This window comes from Branchiostoma lanceolatum, chromosome 3 (assembly GCF_035083965.1).
Source record: "Branchiostoma lanceolatum isolate klBraLanc5 chromosome 3, klBraLanc5.hap2, whole genome shotgun sequence".
NCBI classification, from domain to species: Eukaryota; Metazoa; Chordata; class Leptocardii; order Amphioxiformes; family Branchiostomatidae; genus Branchiostoma; species Branchiostoma lanceolatum.
In genome coordinates, this window is record NC_089724.1 from 6,181,423 (window position 1) to 6,202,157 (window position 20,735).

Here is a 20,735-nt window from a genome sequence, read left to right on the forward strand (position 1 = left end):
CCCCGACCAACACTGACCGGTCCCCGTCCCGCCTGGCCCCTGCGCATCATGACTTCACCTCTCTCTGCGCTCTATTTTGGTCCCATGTGTCAACCCGTGTTCCCAAAACTCCGGGCACAGCTTCGCCATCGCCGCCTTTGTTAGTCTACCGTTTAGCGGAGGGACAGCGTGAGGAAACACAGTCACAGATCCGTCTATTTTCTCTTCTCTCTACGTACGACATCGTGCTACGTTTCTGACGGGATTTTTACTACAGCATTACTACTTCAGAGCTTCTACCATGGCAGTGGAAGGGTGCATGCGGTGTCTGAAGTATCTCATGTTCATATTCAACTTTCTTTTCTGGGTAAGTTTCGTCATGTTTTTTCCTGTATTGAGTGGGAGTAACGTGTTTAGTCTGAACAGGCGTGTTGCTTGTTTGTTATCACACGTACGTGATATTGGCGGCTCTTTATCGTATCTGGGCCATGCACGCGGTGTGGGGCAGGGTCTGCGAGTTCTGGTCCCGATAACTCAGCGCCGGGGCCGCCCTGACCCGTCATATGTTATTGATAACGCGAAAACGGCCCAGGAAACACCCGACAAAAAGGGGGCACAGTGTGAAACCCCTTTGTCCTCGTGCTCGGGCGATTCAAAAGCGTTTTCATACTTTTTCCCCCAGAAAATTGTGAATGTGAGAAACCCCGTTTCGCAGTGTCTTGTGACTATTGACAGTCGTTTGCATGACACTTGGGTGTGAATTCGTGCCGTGTAAAATGGTTAGCACCACCCAGAGAGCGTGGATACTTGGCTATCAATACACAACAGCCAAATAGCTACATGTAGCTTCTAAAATAATTGAATAATGATGTTATCTATTTATTTTGTGACCTAAAATTCGAGCAACATTTTGAATCATGTGTGTATTCAGAATCACGCTATATAACGGTACTCGCAAACACCATTCGTACTCTCTTATACTCACTGTGCTACACGTTTTGCAGATTCGCTACTAGTCTTGTTTGCCTTCTGTCTAAAGAGGCATCTTTTAATACTTAATGAAATATACTTTTACTTTCAACCTTGACCGAAGTGGGCGAGAGGACCGCTGGCAGTGGTAGGTTTTGGCAGCGCGTCGTGTGGGCTGGGCTGATGAATACTGGCTTTGTTTGCAGTTCAATGTTGCTGGCTTCGTGCTATCTGATTTGACCTCAATTCTCCCGAGGGTTTGGGAAGTATTTATAAGGATACATTGGGGGCGGTTCATTTGGTGTGTAATGGGGCTTGGCGGAGTTCTCGCAATTATAGAATCTTAACATTAACACTTGTACGTGTTTCTTCTCCACTTTTTCTTCTTTCTTACTCTTTTATCCTTGTGTTGATGAAGTTATGCAGATAAAGTTGAGGGACGTTTGTGTTTTTATTTGGAAAGCTAGGACCCTTGGGGTGTCTGTTATTCTAAATTTGTTTAGCCCAGAAATTCTCAGAGGACGATTAACTCTCAATCACTGTAATCAAGGGCTTGTAGTAACTGATTTATCTGACTCTGTATCTGCCATGGCTAGCGCGTGTAATCACTCGCCTTTGCTGTCCTTATCTAAGGATTACATGTGTGTAACGTTACATCTGACATCTGGGCAGATTGTTGAGTTTGTCGTCCGTGCGACCAATTTGTAAGAGAATCATACTCTCCAAGCAGAGGAGTGGATCCGGCTGGTTTTTGACGTATTTTAGGGGGGTTTGTCGGGCTTTCTACTTTGCCATGTGGGGTATGGAGACAAAAAAGTAGAAAGTCCGACAAAAACGCCTAAAAACACGTCAAAAACCAGCCAGACCCACTCTTCTGCTTGGAGAGTAAAAGAATCACTCTGAGTCACAGTGGGCAGTGGAAAAGCTCGGGACCTGTCTGAATTAATTATGGGTTTATATATATGGAGCTGTGTTGGCCATTGTTGTAGATGTCTGTGTCCTCGAAAAGAAATAAGACATACTAGCTACTCTCCTCAAAATGTGTCCCCTTGCGCCTTGTTGTGCTCGGCTTGGAAACAACGTTTTGGTAGGAGAGACGACAGTTTTATTTCACAGTCCTCCAACTGTTTCAACCCTGGACTCGTACACATAACACTAGTGTGTCTCCGGGCCTTTCCCCTTTCCACTGTACTGGCAGTTTGACCTTCGATCCGCCTGGAATTTGAGACCAAAAGCAGAGCGAATCGAGGTCATCGAATATGGGACCGCTTTTCCTTTTCCTGTTGCTCTCCACATTGTTTCCCACGAGTTTCACTGGCGGGAATGCAGGAACTCCAAAAGAACGATATTTGACGACATGTAAAACAAGAAAGCGTGGAAACTAGTGATGCCTTCAACGGTTTGCTTTGAAACTGCCGTATCATAGTAATTATTAGCTTTTAATGATGATTAAATTGCTCGAGATTTTCAATTAACGCCGTTTCGGAGGAAGACTAGGCAACATACCAAATGATCCTCATGTTTTCAACGACCATCCGACGGTAAATCAAAGACAAAAATAAACATTGAATCGAAAAGTGGAACAATTATCGCTCGAATCTACCTCATAGGTATTTAGTAGGTATTTCTAACCTTTAGTTGTTTACTACCAAAACGTCTAAATATTTAAAGTCACCCACTTATTCTTTCTGGAGATGAAAGACTTGAAGGCAAAACAGCAGTCATTGAATCGGACAGCGAGGGGAAAGTTTATTGTGAGAGCTTCTCACAGGATACAAGTTGTTGAAACGTCTCATTCATCTGGAACCTCGTGCCGAGACGGGCGCTGCGGTCGCCATGGCGACGGGAATGTCGGGAAGGAAGGAAGTGGTGTAGTCTGAGGGAGACTTTTTCTTGTAGTTCAAACCAAGATTAAACCTCCTTGGTTCAAACTAAAGGCCCCGCTGCTAAAGCTATTTTAGGTGGAAAGGGTGGTGAGTTACAATACTTGTTAGATCGAGGAAAACAGATGCTAGATATGTCAAAATACCATTCCAGAGCCGTTCTGTCGTGGACTGTGAAAGCAGATGAAGACAGAAAAGCAATACAAAAGTACGAAAAATGACAAGTGCAGCTTAGCCATGTAAATGTATATTGCTTTGTTCTTCGGACATCGGTCCTTTTGTGGGATTTTCAATGTGTAGGTTTGTCCATGTTTTGATCGATGTTCGAAAGGATTAGCATCAAAATTGAATTGAATTATAAAACTATTTGTTCTTTGAACTTTTTTCATAACACAGTCTAATACAGGAATGCAAAGCATACCCAGATGGAATACTAATAAAGAAACAAATGCACAGCAAGCAGTCTTCTATTAAATTTCCAGTAGCTCTTACTTTGTTTTTCCTGGAGATGAATTTAACGCGGCAAAATAGGTAAAATCTCCTCTATGTAGTTTGAAATTTGAAAAATTCAAAATATTAGATATCTTGATGTAATTCACATCTACTACCACTTTTCAACATATTTGTGTAATTATTTCACATTTCTAATATATACGTTTTAGCGCTTAAAAAAACTACATAGAAGAGCTTTAAGGTCAAGGTAAATGTCAGCTTAAGAAGTTCATGTACAAAGGTATATCTATATATAGCATCCTATAAAGATACGTCTCGCCCAGATTTCCTCATCATCTGCTGGACGGACCATGGATCGATACTGAAGTTGAACATTGCGGAAGTACCCAGGAATGCCATTAGGCGTAAGTGGTAGATCTAGTCTATGTTACTTTGGGAGGCCGGCATCGTCGTCCGGTAGATCGATTTTCGTTCTTCCGAGCCCGGCTTGTTCGATCGATACGTTTGCACAGAAGCTGGCATGTTGATACCCCCTGTATGTAACAAACGAAGCGTCGAGAAACGTTAGTCTAGTAGAAAGGGAGTGGTCTACATTTTCAATTTTGTACAGCCAAATATTAATTCCAACGTTTACATTATCAGCCATTGCACATATAACATCATGTTCGGAAACAGTCAGAGGTTAGGAACAACTCTCTCCAGTCCAGACAGAACCTACATTTGTATATTAGGTCATCCAAGTTCACTGCACTTTGGACCAATTTTGACACACCCCTCTTGTCGTTCGCGAAGTTGTTTTCTTTGTTTTTCCCATTCAATATTCTTCGATTCAGTACTGGATCTTTCGTAAATGTTGGTCCTTGGACGATGTGTCCAGTTGTAAGAAATCTCAAAGAAGATCTCTCGGTGGCAAAATAGTATCTACCGGCCAAGACTGTCCTGCGGACACTGGGGAACGTATTGGGCATTGGGTCTTGGGCGGCAGTTACGATTTTACCACCGGAAGATCTGTTTGGAGATTAAAGTTGTAACTTACTAACGGGTATGCCCGTTACATGGTCCCAGAGACCCAGACCTCATTCATAATTCCACACTTTGCAGACGATGTGTGTACCGAATTACAGCAGAAATGTATTTAGAGTCTCCCGGGGGCAACCGTTTTCCGATAATGATATTGACCCCCATGAACCCGACTTTAGTTTCGTACAATGCAGGCCCGCGTGTACTTGTGTTGTATTGGACAGAACGTATAGCTTCTGAAGTTACTTAGTGCAGTACTGCAATTGTCTATTGATAACGTTAGCTAAGAAGCCAATGTGTACGCTAGGAGTTGATTTATGTGTGAACATTCATTTAGGTCGAAGGGTAGATATACCAATGTAATTGTATTTGGATGGAGGTCGGAAATGTCAAGAAAATGTCCCAAGCAATTTTGAGGCGAGGTCCGCTTTGTCCCTAAAAATCGTACATACTTAAGAAACTGTCGTAAGGGTCTTAATCTGTTTCTGAAGAGAATGGAGTGAAACACTACTCATGTGAGTCTGAGGTTCCAACGAACGCCCCAGTCAACTTATCAAATATCGCCTTATCGGCTCTCTATCTTGCTTGTTTCAATGTGGTGACGAGAAGGACAGTGTCTTCTGTCATGTCTTTTGTAATAGTGCCGCAATGGGACAAGTTGCCATCCACTGAAAACGCTAATCTCACAATAAACTCTCTTGAGTAAGGACGAGGACGGAATATATATCACAGTGCTCAGACTAAAGGCACTTGCAGCTGAAACTACACTACAGTCTATTTGCGGAACCTGACTGTCCCCTGTGTTCCTTTGATCTGTTTCGTTTTTCATTGCGAGTTACAGAAATGGGCTGTCAAAGAGCTGAGAAATCTAGTTTCAACGGGGTAACGAGGATTACAGTATCTTCTGTCATGTCTTTGGTATGATACCGCAATGGGACAAGTTGCCATCTTCTGTAAGATAACGCTAAGACTGGTAATATTATATTGTTGTTGAATAGTTGTTGCCATACATTGTACCGTGTACGATTGTTGATCAATAAAGACTCTGTAGAGTAAGGACGACTATTACTGAGACTGATTCACTAAAGGCAGCTGTAGCTGAAACTACACTACAGCTATTTGCGGAACCTGACAGTCCCTTGTATTCCTTTGATCTGTTTCGTTTTACATTGCGAGTTACAGAAATGGGTTGTCAAAGAGCTGAGAAATCTGGTTCCAATTTGCTGGAGACGAATACTGACCTTCCGGGGGATAACTATGTGACCTTGACAGAGTGCTGAAGAACCTGGAGTGAACCATTAAACTTCATGGGGGTGGGCGTCATCTAGAGGAATTTGCGGAACGAATTCGTCTTTGTCAATGTCTAGCCTGGTCTACAAATCTATAATAGCTGCCAAGTCTCTTTCGTCCTCTCCGCAAATAAGACAAAAGAGACTCGTCTCTTATGATATGTTTGGATACCAAGCTACCATTGTCTTCTTTACGGTCTATGTTTCTAAATTGATTTACTAAATCATGGTCTCGAGAGCATTGACATTATGGACAACGTCCGATGGCCTCGATACGCTAGGCTCTACCAGCCTCCGCGGGTCGCTGTGAAAATAGTAGAAATTAGCCAAATAGAGTCAAGGGAGTCGGCTACGAAGAGAGGGTCCAATATTGCGAATGTTACCCTCCATGGCCAAAGTCCCCCGGCAATTGTTTACCCTATAGCCGGCGCGGTTAGTCTGGTAGAGACTATCGATGCGCTACGTTTGCCTAGTTTCGGCCCCTATTACTAGTAGTTTCTTGACTTGTACTTTGTGAGCATATGAGGGAACTACGTTTACAAATTCTAAATCAAAAGAAGAAGCGCGAGTTCTTCACACTTATGAGGTTTCCTTTTAGCATCGATCTTGCTTTTATCATCCAAGTCCAAAGAAAATGTCAGAACTCGCCTGCAGCTGTTTTCTTCATTAAATTCTTTCGATTTGACACCACGGTTTTGGTTCATTTTCTCCTCGGGGGCGTACAAAATCAATGACCACCTGCCGCAACAGGTGAGAGGCTCTAATACCCACAGACAGGTCGTACCTCCTCAGGGGCGGCAGCTGTAAGAGGAAACATGCACGAAGTTGCTTGCCTATCAAGAGAAAGTTGTTATCAGGGCCTACACAGGTCAACTCCTCGGCTCTACGGCCAACATGCCTCCAAGGAAATTCCACAGCAGGCCTGAACAGGCCGTCGGTTACTTAGACCCGCACGATAGATGTTATAATGATCGGGGGGTCTGGCATCCGGCTTTCTAGGCTATATGAAAGAAGTGGGTGTGTTCAAGTTTCATTGCATACACAATCGAATTGTATAATGTAGCGACTACAAGCATGTAATGACAGTTTCTGATTGATTAAAGAAATCAATACATCTAACGTTATAATCTGCTAGAAGTTCCAAAAGGCAGCAATCGTTTGCGTTTCTCCAAAGCAAATTCCCGATAGAATTCAAGGACTTATAAAACGGGCCCGGATGCTTAGAACCCAGTGAGAGTTCCCGGATGTCAAGAAGGCAGAGGTCCCGGATGAATCCACGCTGCTTCACGGCAATGCGTGATTTTTATTGTTATTATAGAGGTCTATTTCAGCGTATCCCTCAAGGCTAGTCAATCGTATTGCTGGCGGCAAGATGTGCATGTTGATACGATGTTGATGACAGCTAAATCGATAGCTGTGACACTCAATATACTACCGTGGACCGGGAAAATAACTTCTAAGGTGCGCTCCAGGTAACGGGTCACCGGCGTAACAAAGATGTGAGGAGTAATATTGTAGAGCATATATGTGATCTTGCATATTGATGCTTTGTCTTTGAAGTAGGATTTATGTAATCTCAAGTTCGACATAAATCCTAATCTCCAAGCAGATCCATCCCTGTCAATGACAGCATCCAACTGGCAAAAGCAGTATTAATGTGGCCAGTTGGACTTCTTTTGGGCCAGTTGGAAATAGTCATTGCCATCGATAGATCTGCTTGGAGATTAGGATTTATGTCGAACTTGAGGGACAGTAATTGAACATGCGTTTTTGCCAAGAGGCTGCTGTAGAGTGGTAGAACAAACATGTTGCCCTGCCCTTTTGACATGTCAGCTCAGCAGTGGCCTGTACACGAGTGATAAGCGAAGGCCAAAGGGTCGACCCAACACTGTCCAAGTTTACGTGACGTCGGCAGCACAGATGCGTCCGGCATCACATGCTGTGTTTATGTTGTACTGAGGGAATTGGGACATGTGTGGACCTTTTGTTTTTATATGGTGGTCTTCCGAAAGGCCATGTTTTAAAATAGACCATGAAATGTTGTGTTGTGCATTTCTGTCGATTTATGGTAGACGTGAATTATCACTTTTTCAATAAGATTGAATCCACAACCAGGATCGTATCAGAAAGTCGTTGGCGCTGTTGATTTCATGATGTTGCTGCTGCAAAAGTATTCCTCCTGCTCGTCAGTAAAAATTATGGGCCTACATAGAAATGTATTGTAGTTATATACACACAAGGAAGACGTTTTGAAAGAACAAAAATGAAGCATCTATACTTCGTTATATCATACTCTGTGTTTTTGGTTATGTTAATCCTTCCTGACCATGTAGATTTCACACTGAAGGCGACTTTTTTTACCAACCTTTTTTTCTTCGCACGCCCGCATCATGAGTTTAAGGGTCCACAGAGGATGCCATCCATATAATCAAATCAACATGGCCTAACTGCGGGTTAATGGGGACATACATTACGTCGAAGCAGGCAGCTGTAACGTTAGTTGCAAGAGACAAAGATAGCTTGAATCACAAATCATGCGGGCGTGGTGGAAAATTAACGATACTCGAAAAATTTGTCACGGTTCTGAAAAGTACAAAGAGTCGTTACACGTCGCCAGCGCTGAAAGGGGAACTGAACTCGTGAGAAACGTACGAAGTAGGTAGGTTTGAACTAGAGCCAAGGCCAACAAGCACGGGTCCGGAAAAGGGTTTGTTGGATAGATGCGCATGACAATCCGTCTTAAAGTGTAGCCGTGCATCAGCAAGTGTCAATTTGCTGACTGGGTGGTGTCTTTACTGTTGAATACTAGATAACGTCTGTCAGCAAGTACGCCCATCGACGGGTTACAAAAGTCCCAGTGAAGTCAAGCCAAGACAAGTATGTAATGGATATAGGTAGCACCCTTTACCGACTCGGTTGCTTCGACAATCAATTTTACTCCTGAGTGGGTAAAGTGCTAAACTCCTTCGCTTGGAAAATACGTCAGGTCACTTGAGTAGTGCTGAAGAGGAGCAGTGGACAGCATGTAGCCTCTACCAGGCCCCGTCCTATCGCTGGGAAATATAGCCTCCGTTGCAGGCTCTGAACCGGTTTTTTTTGGGGGCTAAACAATACACTTTTTGCAGCCAAGCCATAACTATCAGCCAACCCTGTGGCTGATGGTTACAGGGTTGGCTGATAGTTGCGGGTTGGCTGCAAAAAGTGTATTGTTTAGCCCCCCAAAAAGCCGGTTCAGAGCCTGCAACGGAGGCTAGGGAAAATAGTAGAAATCGGCCGAGGTAGTCCGCTATACAGGGTAGTCCGCTATACAGTGAAATGGAGCTTCACTGTATAGCGGACAGTCGGACTACCGTGTATAGCGGACTACCTCGGCCGATTTCTACTATTTTCCCAGCGATAGGACGGGGCCTGGTAGAGGCTAGACAGCATGCAGTGATCCTCAAACTTCGCCTTATCTACGGTTTCCCAACTGAGCAAGTTTATCTCTAAACGATGCTCACCTACCACCCAACTTGCGTAAAAAAAGCCAGGAGCAAGGTCGATAGTTTAGAGTCCCGTTTGAACGTCTCGTAGACAGCTCGCGATTCTGCCTGAAATCTTTTATACCTCGCCGTGGTAGGTCTTTCTGCATCGAATGATTTGGCGCTTCCTGAAGAGTCTGGTACAATACTACATGGGGCTCGTAACACACATGACATTTGTTTGACATTTTGTGATATTTTGAAAACCTACTGTGAGCCGCAACTGAGGAAGACATTTGTTTGGATTTTGTGAAGCCAAGATGTTTGGGATTTGACCCGTTGCAATCCCAAGATCTATCACAAATACCAGTGCACGTCACTTATTGAGTGGTCGTACATTGAGAAAAATCAATTCTATTTTTTTTGCATAATCTTTTGTTGGCAACATTAGGGCAATGATGATGATGCCTTGACGTTTTCTTATAACAATGTTTCAGGAACACCAAATGCGTCTAACGAGTGATAGAAATAGATAACTGGACTATACTAGACTGAAAATACGGCCAATTAAAGGCTAATACCTTTAGACAGTGGGATATAAGGATCAAACTGACACAACCAACATCTCATTTATCTTCATTTCGGATCGCGTATACTGCAGACCTGGTACGATTTTCCAATCTCAAAGTCCCTCCAAATCCTTGAAAAATCGCATCACCAGGCATATGTGTCTCCCAGGAAAACGCTTTACCCTCTATATGCGGGCAGTTGCCGATATTTCCAGCCGCAGTATTACTGTCTACATGATTGAACGGGACAAATGTATGGGAAAATGGCCGTGGGAAAAACACTCTTGGCATGCGGGCCAAGTCTGGTTTGTTGGTCATGTGGGTCGTCGATTCGTTGTGCAGGTCTGGATGGAATATTCATTACGTCTATCATGGGATAAGATCATCTGATGTCTTATCTAATGGGGGAAGGACGTTAATGTTAAAGGGGTACTAGTATCTAACGTTGTAGATGAGTTACTAAGTATTGTCTTTATACATATACGACTGTTTATGGGGGGTTGGGCGGGGCTATGGGCCCGAGGCCGAGGGTGATGTTAACCCTACATTGAAATTGATTTTTCTTATGCGTTTTGACCATACTTATTTATATAAATCTATCTCAACCTTTATTTCTAACATCACAAAGAGACCAGAAGAAGCCGTAACTATGTATTGTGGTGGTTTTAGATCAGTATCAGAGGTCCTGTCTGTGTCATTATATGTACGTTATTACCTTTATTACTTTATTAGCCTGGGTGCCACCCGATTACTACCGGGGCTCCTACACTCGCTACCCTGACTTTTTAGCCCTATAGAGCATGAATGTACAATAAAGGTTATCGATTATTATTTGTCATTATTATCATGACGGTGGAAGGTTTGGCATTTTTTCTACCAGTGAATTCTTCGGCATGGCATTGTTGGGACATCCCCAACTGTGTCGAGAAGTAATAGTTAGTTACCAACACGGGGGCAGGCAGGAAGTTTGGATGCCCACAAACCACAGCCCACTCTTGGTATCAAGTAACGTTGACATTGAAAACATACTTTAAAGGACTTGAAGTAGATTACTTGTTAACGAGAGTGGGGGCTAACGGCCAGAATCCCGGTCTTGAGTTATCAACCCTACACTGTCGGTAGCGCAGGAAAAACTACTGTTGGAGCGTACTCAAGCTAAACAGTGCTTGATATGCCAACTGGGCACTGTTGTTGTAGCCAAAGGACAAGCATATCATGTTCGATATGAAGCTTAAAATATTCTAATGATAGGGAAGTAACATTTTGGGACTCAGAGGCACTAACTGACAATATATGAACTTTAAAGAAGGGGCTTGACAGAGACTGCCTCCTCTATGAGCTCTATAACAGTTCAAGATGTAGAAGGAAGTACCAAAAGAGCTATGCTGTCATGAATGTAACACTTTCACATTACTAATCACATTTGGGCTATGATACAATGAGTGCTGTACGGGAACTTAGCCAATAATGACGAACAACAACCAAACAAGGAAGAGTTTACATACTGAGTTTACATACTTTGTGGCAACTTTTACTGGTAAAGGGTTCTTCGAAAATAGAATGAAGTTCTTCAAATTGTAATTTTGTTTAATGATTTTCTAGTCACATCTTCATACATGGAGTATCTGTCAGAAGTGCTTGTTTGTGCGGTAACTGCTGCTGTCAAATGTCAGGACCTCGTTACAAGCCACGTTTGTTCTGTCAAATTACTCCTAATGAGGTCCTGGAGGGTCCAGTAGGGGCGGGATGTAAACAAACGAAGGGAGAGCTAGAGTGGCGGACGTGTGGTTTTGATTTCGCGAAGCATCCGGCAGCGAAAGTTTATCGACTTGATAAAGTTTGGTGTTCGTAGCAGGTCGATGACACGACCATAATCTATACCACATGTGTAAACAGTACCAGTGGTCTCATTACAAGAAACCTTGGAACTGCCAACATGCACGGTAATCTCCGATCGAGCTTTTGTGTTTTGATATTACAGTGTCAATGTTCTACCGGTTGCCGCAACGGAAAATGACACATCGAAACGTCGATCAGAGCCTGCTTGTGCGGTTTAGCACTGTTCTAGTGATGCTTGTATGTGGTTTCCTCGCATTTGGACACTTGCAAAACAGGATACCATCTGACACAAATATGCCTATTACGATATCTGTTCTAAATAGAAAGATTATGTCGTCTCTTTTAAGGCAATATTTCCCAAGTTGTAGGGGAGTACTGGATCCAGATCCCACTACCAAAAAATGCTCGATGTGTATCATATTGTGATGTTTCAAAGCAACCCCGTCGTTCCAATGAGTAACTTTCTTGTTTTACAGATATGTTCGTGGTGGTTTTATGTTCGAGGTTTTCACGGTAAGCTATTCGCCGCGAACTCAGAAGCACCGCGAAATTATTAAAACCACGCGAACTTGCATTTCATTATACCTTTGCAGTAGAAAAGACAAATTGCTGGTGGAGAATCGTCAATATGTCTCGTCTACAATTGAATAGTGCGCTTCTGGCATTAGGAAAAGGAGACTAGCGAAGTCGATAAGCCACAGTAACTATTGACTAGTCATAAATGGTAACAAATATGTCGATATGGCGAGAGAGAATGCTCAGAGATGGCAGTAAAATCCACGCAGTTGAAAATGCGTCAATGATGAAAGTTTACAAATCCAAGGCAGCAAGTTGTCGAGCAAGACATCTTTTGATCGCTTTGTTACAGCATTGTAAGGATAACATGGAGGCACCGATGATAACTGGTAGGAAGTTTCGCAAAAAAGGTGTATCGGTGACATTAAACAGTTTCATATCTGGGTTTTCGCACGGATGGTTTGTGTATTAAAGGATGTGACGCCGAGCATGTGATGTTGGCATGAGTGAAGGTTGTCTGATGGTTTCGTGTACGTATGTTCTTTCTTGTTTTGTTTCGTTTGTCAGAACAGACTGTATTGGTGGCAGTAACAGGTTTACTATTAGGTTTTCGCACGGTTTGTGTGCCAAAAGATGTGACGTCTAGCATGTGATGGCTACATAAGAGAAAGTTGTCTAGTGATTTATAGAAGAAATGTTAACCCCATGAGTACCTTTGTGCTTTCTTGTTTTGTTTCGCTTTTTGTCAGAACAGACTGTATAATTATGTATTGGTAGCTGTAACAGGTTTATAACTGGGGTTTCGCACGATTGGTTTGTGTACCAAAGGATATGTGACGTCTAGCATGTGATGTGGATATGAGGAGAGGTTACCCGATATGGACCATCACAGACTGATGACATACTTGTCCCAAAATAAATCATCAAGGCGGGTCGATGTTCGGGACTTGTTGATTCTGGCGGGGTTATCAACTCGGGACAGGAACGTCGGGTCAGATAGGAGGTCATATTCACAGGAACAGCTATCCAGAATCCATCATAACAGAAGATGGTGGAATGAGATGGGGAGGGGCAGCTTGAAAAAAGAGGAATGATTAATAAAGCACATATTGAAAGAACACATATTCAGCATTATATGGAAAAATACAGACACAGATTTAGAGAAGCGACATAAATCGGTTAATTTGGTGTCAAATTACAATCAAACTAGATTTCCAGAGACCAAATTCACAAACATAGCGCGACTGAGTAGTCAGCCACACATGACTAAGTTAAGTTAAGTTTACATATAGGGAGTTTACTTGGCGGTAGACCTAGAAAAGTTGTGGGATGCAACAGTGATGGAATGTTAATATTTTGAAATGCAAGATTCAGACAAGGCATTAACGCCCGATCGTTCAGCGTCACACATGCAGGAAGGCAGGCATCGATTTCCTTTATTTGAGAAAGAAAAACGTCTTGCAGAGATAGTGCAGTCATCTGTAAATCTCATATCTGTACTGTAGTAAGCTTTTTGTATTGGTAATTAATGATGATACATGTACCCGTCCGTAAGCCTACCCATCGATTTTGAGAGGTTTGTATTCAATTCGTATCTATTACCTCTTGAAACAAGGAGATGTTGGCAGTTTTAAAGTAGCAGCAACCCATAGCTTACCAATAACAGCTGTGCTGAGAAAGATGTCAAGGCCTTCGTCTGCTACGATGAGCAAACACCATCATCGCAGATCATTATCATTATTATCATCATTACACATTGCATGTGTAGCCTTCATTAACATTAATCCCCCGGGTTACATAAATCCACCACTTTGAAAAACAGTGGGTTTGAAAGATCTCTAGTGTAGCAACCCCTGGTATTGTTATACTGGAAGACTAGACGTTGGGTTGGAGATCTATTTGTACGTATCTATCCAGGGTGGTGGAATTATGTACCCTGGTGGAATTATGTTAGTGGATGTTACATGCAAAGCGACTGTGTAGCTGAAAACGTTTGTGGATAGCTTTGGCCTTGCGTTGATAAGTTGGCCCCCTCGGTTGTCTTCAATTTCTCGTATGTGTTTGGATTAAGAAAGCAGCGCGGAGGTCGTGACTCTTCCGCTGCCTGGGCGGAAAACAAATGTTTATAATGAGTGAGATGTGTAGAATAACTAACAACGGGTTGATCGAGTCTGGCGTCTCGTTTTTGGCATTACTACAAATGCAGCAATGTTCGCGGTGGTTTTATGTACGCGGTTTTCGAGGCGACCGTTTCAACGCGAACTTAAAACCACCGGAAACATTTTTGTCCAATACTGTAGCAGTATGTGACTATAGCGCTGCCGCAAGCTTAAAACCGCCACGAACACTCCATTTTCGCCTTAGCGCGAAATAAGAACCACGCGAAATTGAATGCATTTGCAGTATTTTGCAGCGTAGGAAGTCCTGATAGAATCATCTTCTAGCTCTCACAATTTCCTGAGCACGTTAGCAGACCACGTAGTTTTTGTGTGTGCAAGAGCGATGTATCATACTAGCGTAGTTAGCATGAAATATTTAGCAGATGGTGTTGTAGATACTGTATTCTCATTCACAGGAAACAAAGCAGCTAGTTTAAATGTACACTTGGCAAGGCTTTTGCTCACTTGTTTCCCCATTTCCTTGAAGTGGAAGTTTACAAAGTTTCAATATTTTGGGTCAGTGCCTGAATTGAAGTATACACTAGATAAACAATCGAACAACTCTGTTGCAGCTCAGAGCCCCGGATGTACTGTTTTCCAGATATTGTTTTGGATTACCAATTAGAATAAAGAGGTTGTTTTTGTTGTCATTGGACTGGAGATACATGCATGTTTGACTGTGAACTAGTCATTTATCGTATTTGATAGATCGATGTCATGTGAACAAATTCTATTTTACCAGTTTCAAATTATAGTCTAATTAGAAACAATGATATGTATTGAGAAAATAGAAGTAGGCAAAATATGAAATTCTAGATGTGAAAATGGACATTTTGTCAATTTGTATATGATGTTATATTTAATAAGGACTTTGATCACTCAAACTCTGCACTCATATCTCGACATAGCTGCTGTCAATACACAATGTCATAGATATTACAACAAAGCATAGAATATTGCTGATGCGATTTCTGTGACTCCAGATGGTAGTGATCTCATTGCCATCATCATTGTGGTATAATTTACTGTGATAATCGCCTGTTGATGGCAGGATAATTCTGAATTATGATGTAAAAAGATTTTATCACTGTGTTCTACTATGTTAACTCTCTCTATGAATGGGATGACCGGGCAATTCTTTTATTCCCAGCCCAAGATAATTTGATTTCCTAGAAATGGGTGGGAAGTTGTCTCAGGGGTAGACATAACATGCACATGGAAATTACATTAGGAGAGTTGCCCAACACGGTGCTGTTGCCAGCTACATAGGAAAGATCATTATATCTCAGTAGGTAATGGTATTAGTACCAAAACTCTGCACGAAACCATTTTTCAATTATGCTTGCAATCAAAACAAGTTGGAGGAATTAGATGTGCATTTCCTACAAAAATGCCTTGATTTTGGGGAAAATAAACAGTCACCTGTTATTGTCAATATTTAGGATTAATGTAACAAAAGTGTCAAGGATTTTGTTGCAATCAAATGATTTACTTAGAGTGAGTTTGAATCAAAATGTTTACACAAGGGAACAAAGTTACAGATACTTTTCGTTATTCTCTAAGCAGATCATTCGGTTGGGGTGTTAGGATTGGCTGTGATTTTTAACGTCTGACTCCCTTCACAGATCGCAGTCACTCCTTACCCCCAACCGAATGTACTGCTTGGATAATAAATTTTCCTTGTGGTAGAGAGAAAAGTTTAGCCTGAGTGTCATCCTGTTTCAGTTCCAAGCTCTAGGTAGAGCCTGGAACTGAAACAGGAGGACACTCAGCTAGGGAAAGTTAGCCTAGGGTTATCCTAGTTACATCAATACATCATACTCTCCCCTAACCATCAACTAGGATGGTATCAGGCTAGGGAAAAGTAATGTAATATTCTTGGGCTCTATGCTGGGTTTGAGCCAAGATGTTAGGGTGACGGACGGATACGTGGATGAGTTTTGAGTGTACAACTTGACTCATCTAACCTCACCCAAGGCAATTCTCATTCAACCTTGGTAAACTGATCAGCCGAGGCCTGGTTTGGATTAGTAAGGAGGATTATTAATGGGCTACCCTTGGCATTGGTACATTTTACTTCCCCCCTTACCTGTTAGTACAAATGTATATCACATTGTGACTGGAATTTCATCACTTCCCTTGGGCTTTTCTAGGGGTTTTTCACTAGCCATATCTTACAAGCAGATCTACTGGTGGCAAAATACTAGTATCCAAAGGGCCAGTTGAATACATGTACTGTCTGGCCACCAGTAGACCTGCCTGGAGATAACTTTTTGACTAGGTACTGTAAAGGGCTACCTCTGAGAGAAAAAAGGAGTGGATATCAGGCTAGCTTCCCACAGTTTAACATCATGTGTCTTACACCACATTAGTATATATGGTCCACTAATAATATTGCGATGCTTATACTAAGGAGGTTAACCTCCCTGCTTATACCCAATATTGTGCCCAGATTTTGATTCCTTTCTCTGTAGTATAACCATAACAAGTCTAAGCATAGCCGTCACCCTGTAGCACCCTTCTCAGACCTACCCCTTTGTTGTTTTCATACAAAAAAATGAAACATATTTCATTATTCAAACTCAGTTCTATACAGTTCACCTCTCTGTCATTGAATTTGAAAGAACTTCACTTGAACATCTCCGCCTTGCAGATTGATACTGTTCCAAATGCAAAGTAACAACACTTAACACTTCCAGCAATGTTCAGTCCAAGAAAGGAGCAAGTGAGGAACGACATCTATAAGGAATGGGAACAAGCAAGCTTTCTCATGTGTGATATGTAACGTCCTTAGAGTCACAGGTCGCCTTTGATACAGTTCCAAGTCATTTGGCCTACTACTTAATCTTAAACCAGATGGCTTGAAAAGGGTCTGGCTTTCTTCCAAGACGCATTCCTTCCTTCCTGTCAAACACCCCTACTAATGAAGTTACCCACTCTGTGGATCTATAAGTTGTTCTTGTATTGACATGGGAAATGTAGGAGTAAATGTATGATACCTTAGGGAATGTTCTTATAGGGTAATTTTATCTGAGAAATGTGAAGTATGCGCTTCATATCTGGCACAGTCCTCAAGCTGCTGCTGCCAACTTGCATTATGTGATAAAAGACAAATTACGCAGCTTGTCATTAGACAGTGTTCCAAGATGGACTGATAGAAGTCAACGCACCCAAATGAGCTATTATTCAAATATTCAAGTGTGTCATATTTCTTTGCCAAAAAAAGTTTCATAATCGCGTGCATCATGTGTACAGTAGATACCTAGAGTGGATAAAAACATATGCCTTAAACTTAAGGTAGGAATTTACATAATACTTGCCCCCAAACAGTTACTCATTGACAAACAGCTGGATAGAATTTTGAAACAGTCAGATGTTTCGGACAGCATCCGCTATCTTTCGTCAGTGATGTTGGCATATCTTATTACATGTACGTCTAACCTTCATCAATGTAAATACATGATATTCTCGTGTCATATAATCATTTCTGATATGATGCATTGATTCTCCCTTCTCATTTCGTAGAGCAACAAATTGCCGAGACCAAGAATATACCAGTAACTGTGAGCATAAAAAATGCAACAGCTACAAATGGTATTACAAATGGTAATAAATGAAGATCTACATTAACACTGATTGTTTGATCCCCATTTCCCTAAAGTGGTTTACAACCTATAATGACATTACCTCCCAAAATTAGCCAACTACAGGGAGTCCGAGTGTTCTAAATGATAACAAGAGCTACCTACCGCTCAAATATCATGACCATAGCATGTCCAGAACACGAGATATCAAAAATTCCGCTGCAGTACCATAGCAAGCAACTAGGGGGCCCAAAATCTAATCATTTTGAGGTCTCAAGAAGACCTACCCACATACTAAGTATGAAGACAATCCACCCAGGCATTTTTGAATTATAATATTTACAGACGGACGGCCACACTAACACACACACACACAAACGCTGTGCAAAACATAACATAACCTTCTCGGCGAAGGTAATAATACTAGTAACCGTTCTATTTTAGCATGACCTTTGATGGTGCAGACAGACCCCTGTAGTTCCCCCCTGTTGACCCAGAAGTTTATTCTTATCAGAAGAATGTAAACATTTGTACTTAGCTTGCTGAGCTTTGTAGATAAGGCACCATAGGAAGTAGGAAGTCCTGCTGCCCCACATACTGTATGTTCATCTCCAAGTAGATGTGAGGCTTTCTTTGGCTGTGCATCTTTTGGCAGCCTTTTGTTCATCTTTCACTAAGGAGGTTAAATAGCCTCTATTTAAACTCCTTGCTTTCACTAAGGATGTCATTTGTGAATGTGTGCATGTGTTTGTGTGTGTGTGTGTGTGTGTGTGTGTGTGTATGTATGTATGTGTGTACGTACGTGTGTGTGTGTGTGTGTCTGTATTTGTGTGTGTGTTGTAGAAATAGTACAAGTAGTAGATCTAATACAAGAATGTAACATTATCTGAACCAGCTTGACTACCACTGAAGACTATCCCATACAGAGAAAGAATGTACTGCAAGTCTTGTAATGATACCATTCGAATGCCAAGAGAATGGCAAGACATTAGAATACATCAAAAGGTCTTCTTCAGAGTGTATAAATAGGGAAGGATAATTGCAGTCAACCACTTTCTACGAGGCTACGACTCTACAAAAGAGCTGACCTGACAGAAAATAAAAGTTGCGGCTGCGGTTTTGTTCCTGTGCACGAGAAGTGCACTGCTAGCATGACGAGCTGCTTGGAACCAAACCAACATGCAATTTCCCCTTCCTCCTGCTCTGCGCAGATAAGACCTCCTCCAGAACAGACAAAGAAGACCTGCTAGGTTGGATTACCTGACTTGTTACGAACAGGAACTAAATCTTTCGCAGAGTCTGCAGAAGGAGGCACATTAGTTTTGATAAGGGGGTTCTTTATTTGGTAATTACTACAAATCAGGAGCTCCCTAGGTCTCAAATGGGTGGCATTCAAAATAACTCATTCCGTTTTATGGTCGATGTTTAACCTTTAGCACACCGAAGTAGCCGTTTGGCACCCCATTCTCTATTGTAGTTACAGTGTTAGGCAGCAGGGAGAAGGTTAAGGTGGTGGTGGTTTTCCCAATGTCTTTCTCTTTCATTTTTCAAGTTTCTGAACTCTCTCAAGTAAATGCTGGACTTGAGTCGTGTACTCTCATAGGTGTGATTGTAAATCTCGTTGACTTCAGATGAAGCGAAATGCTTTTCCGATAGGTGATACCGATAGTGCAGGGTTGCTGCACCATGGCTTCAGCCAAGCACTGTAAATGCAGAAATGTTCGCAGGGATTTTGTTTCGTGGTAAGGAAAAAATCGAGTGTTTGAGGTGGTTTGAGTTTGCGTTTGAAGCAATAGTATTAGTAGTGCTACAGTCACACAATGGAACGTCTTTTCCCTGTGGTTTTTCCCTGTGGTTTTAAGTTCGCAGTAAAGAGTTCACAGCGAAAACCACAAACATAAAACCAGCGCGTACATTTCTGCATTTATGGTACACTGGGTCACCACTTCTCTTCTCTATAAATGTGTTGTGTTCTTTTCTGTGCAGATGAATTTTGTCAAACGAGGTAAGACCGATATCTTTGCATCCCCATTTAACTGGTAACATGCATGCAACTGGTAACCTGTCGTTGCCTGACGTGGGCACAAACCCATGCCCTTTGGATCCACAGAATATCATGCACTTGGCAATGTAGCATAGTCACTTAATTAATGCTTTGGGGAGAATGGGAAGTTTGGGCACATATTGATACTGTAATTCTTGATTTGTTAACTGTAACTTAATTTTAGCTAATTTAACGGTCACTAGTCAAACGCTAAAATTTCATTATCGCTAGTATTTGATCACTAATATTTGAGACAGTAATTTTTGTACCCATCGTTAAAATTAAGTGCCGTGACCTACTCAATTTTCCCCCAACCGCTATATTTTCCTGCCGCTATATTAAAGTGATTTACAGTATTAGATCTAGCTTGCTATGACATGAAAATTTAAAATATAACATAATTTAGAAGAATTATTATTTGAGTTTGACTGAGTTTATTGATGATATTTTAAGCTTTATTTATTGATCTCAGAGTCGAGCGCATACATCATCAATAGTGACAAATGATGATCCGCCACCTTTCACAGTTATTACACATGATTCACTTTCATCTAGTCCAGCAGGCGATTCCTCGAAAGAGACATCAAATGCATGGATTTTTCTAAATCAATACAACTCTGGTTATATGGGTGATGTTATAATGGTGATAATGCGCCACGTGTGCCCCATTGAGCACCAACAACACGTTTTGATGAGCTTGTTCTGACAGAGATGTATTTCCCTTGGAACAATGGTGTATCGATTGCAAGCGGCGGGCATCAAAAGGAGGACAGCAACATTTTGTTATTATTCATGCCTACTTTCTTTCATCACAGTGATATGCTGATTGAATTAATTACAACAGGAAGTAATTTGGCATGAAAAGGATCTCTCATGTTTACTTTGTGCATGTGGGTCATTAGGGTGTTAGCAGGAGTTTAAGGGTTAATTGAATCTGGTCAGCTGCGTGTAATGGGGTGATGACTTAGAT

At 41.8% G+C, this 20,735-nt stretch overlaps 1 protein-coding gene across 1 annotated transcript in view; it reads left to right on the forward strand.

The window, feature by feature from the left end:
• LOC136429871 (CD9 antigen-like) overlaps positions 1 to 20,735 on the forward strand; it is a 34,957-nt gene continuing 14,222 nt past the window's right edge. The window contains exon 1 of the mRNA XM_066419950.1: positions 1 to 346. Coding sequence (XP_066276047.1) covers positions 281 to 346 — 66 coding nt within the window. The 5' untranslated portion in view covers positions 1 to 280. The remainder of the gene's footprint in view (positions 347 to 20,735) is intronic.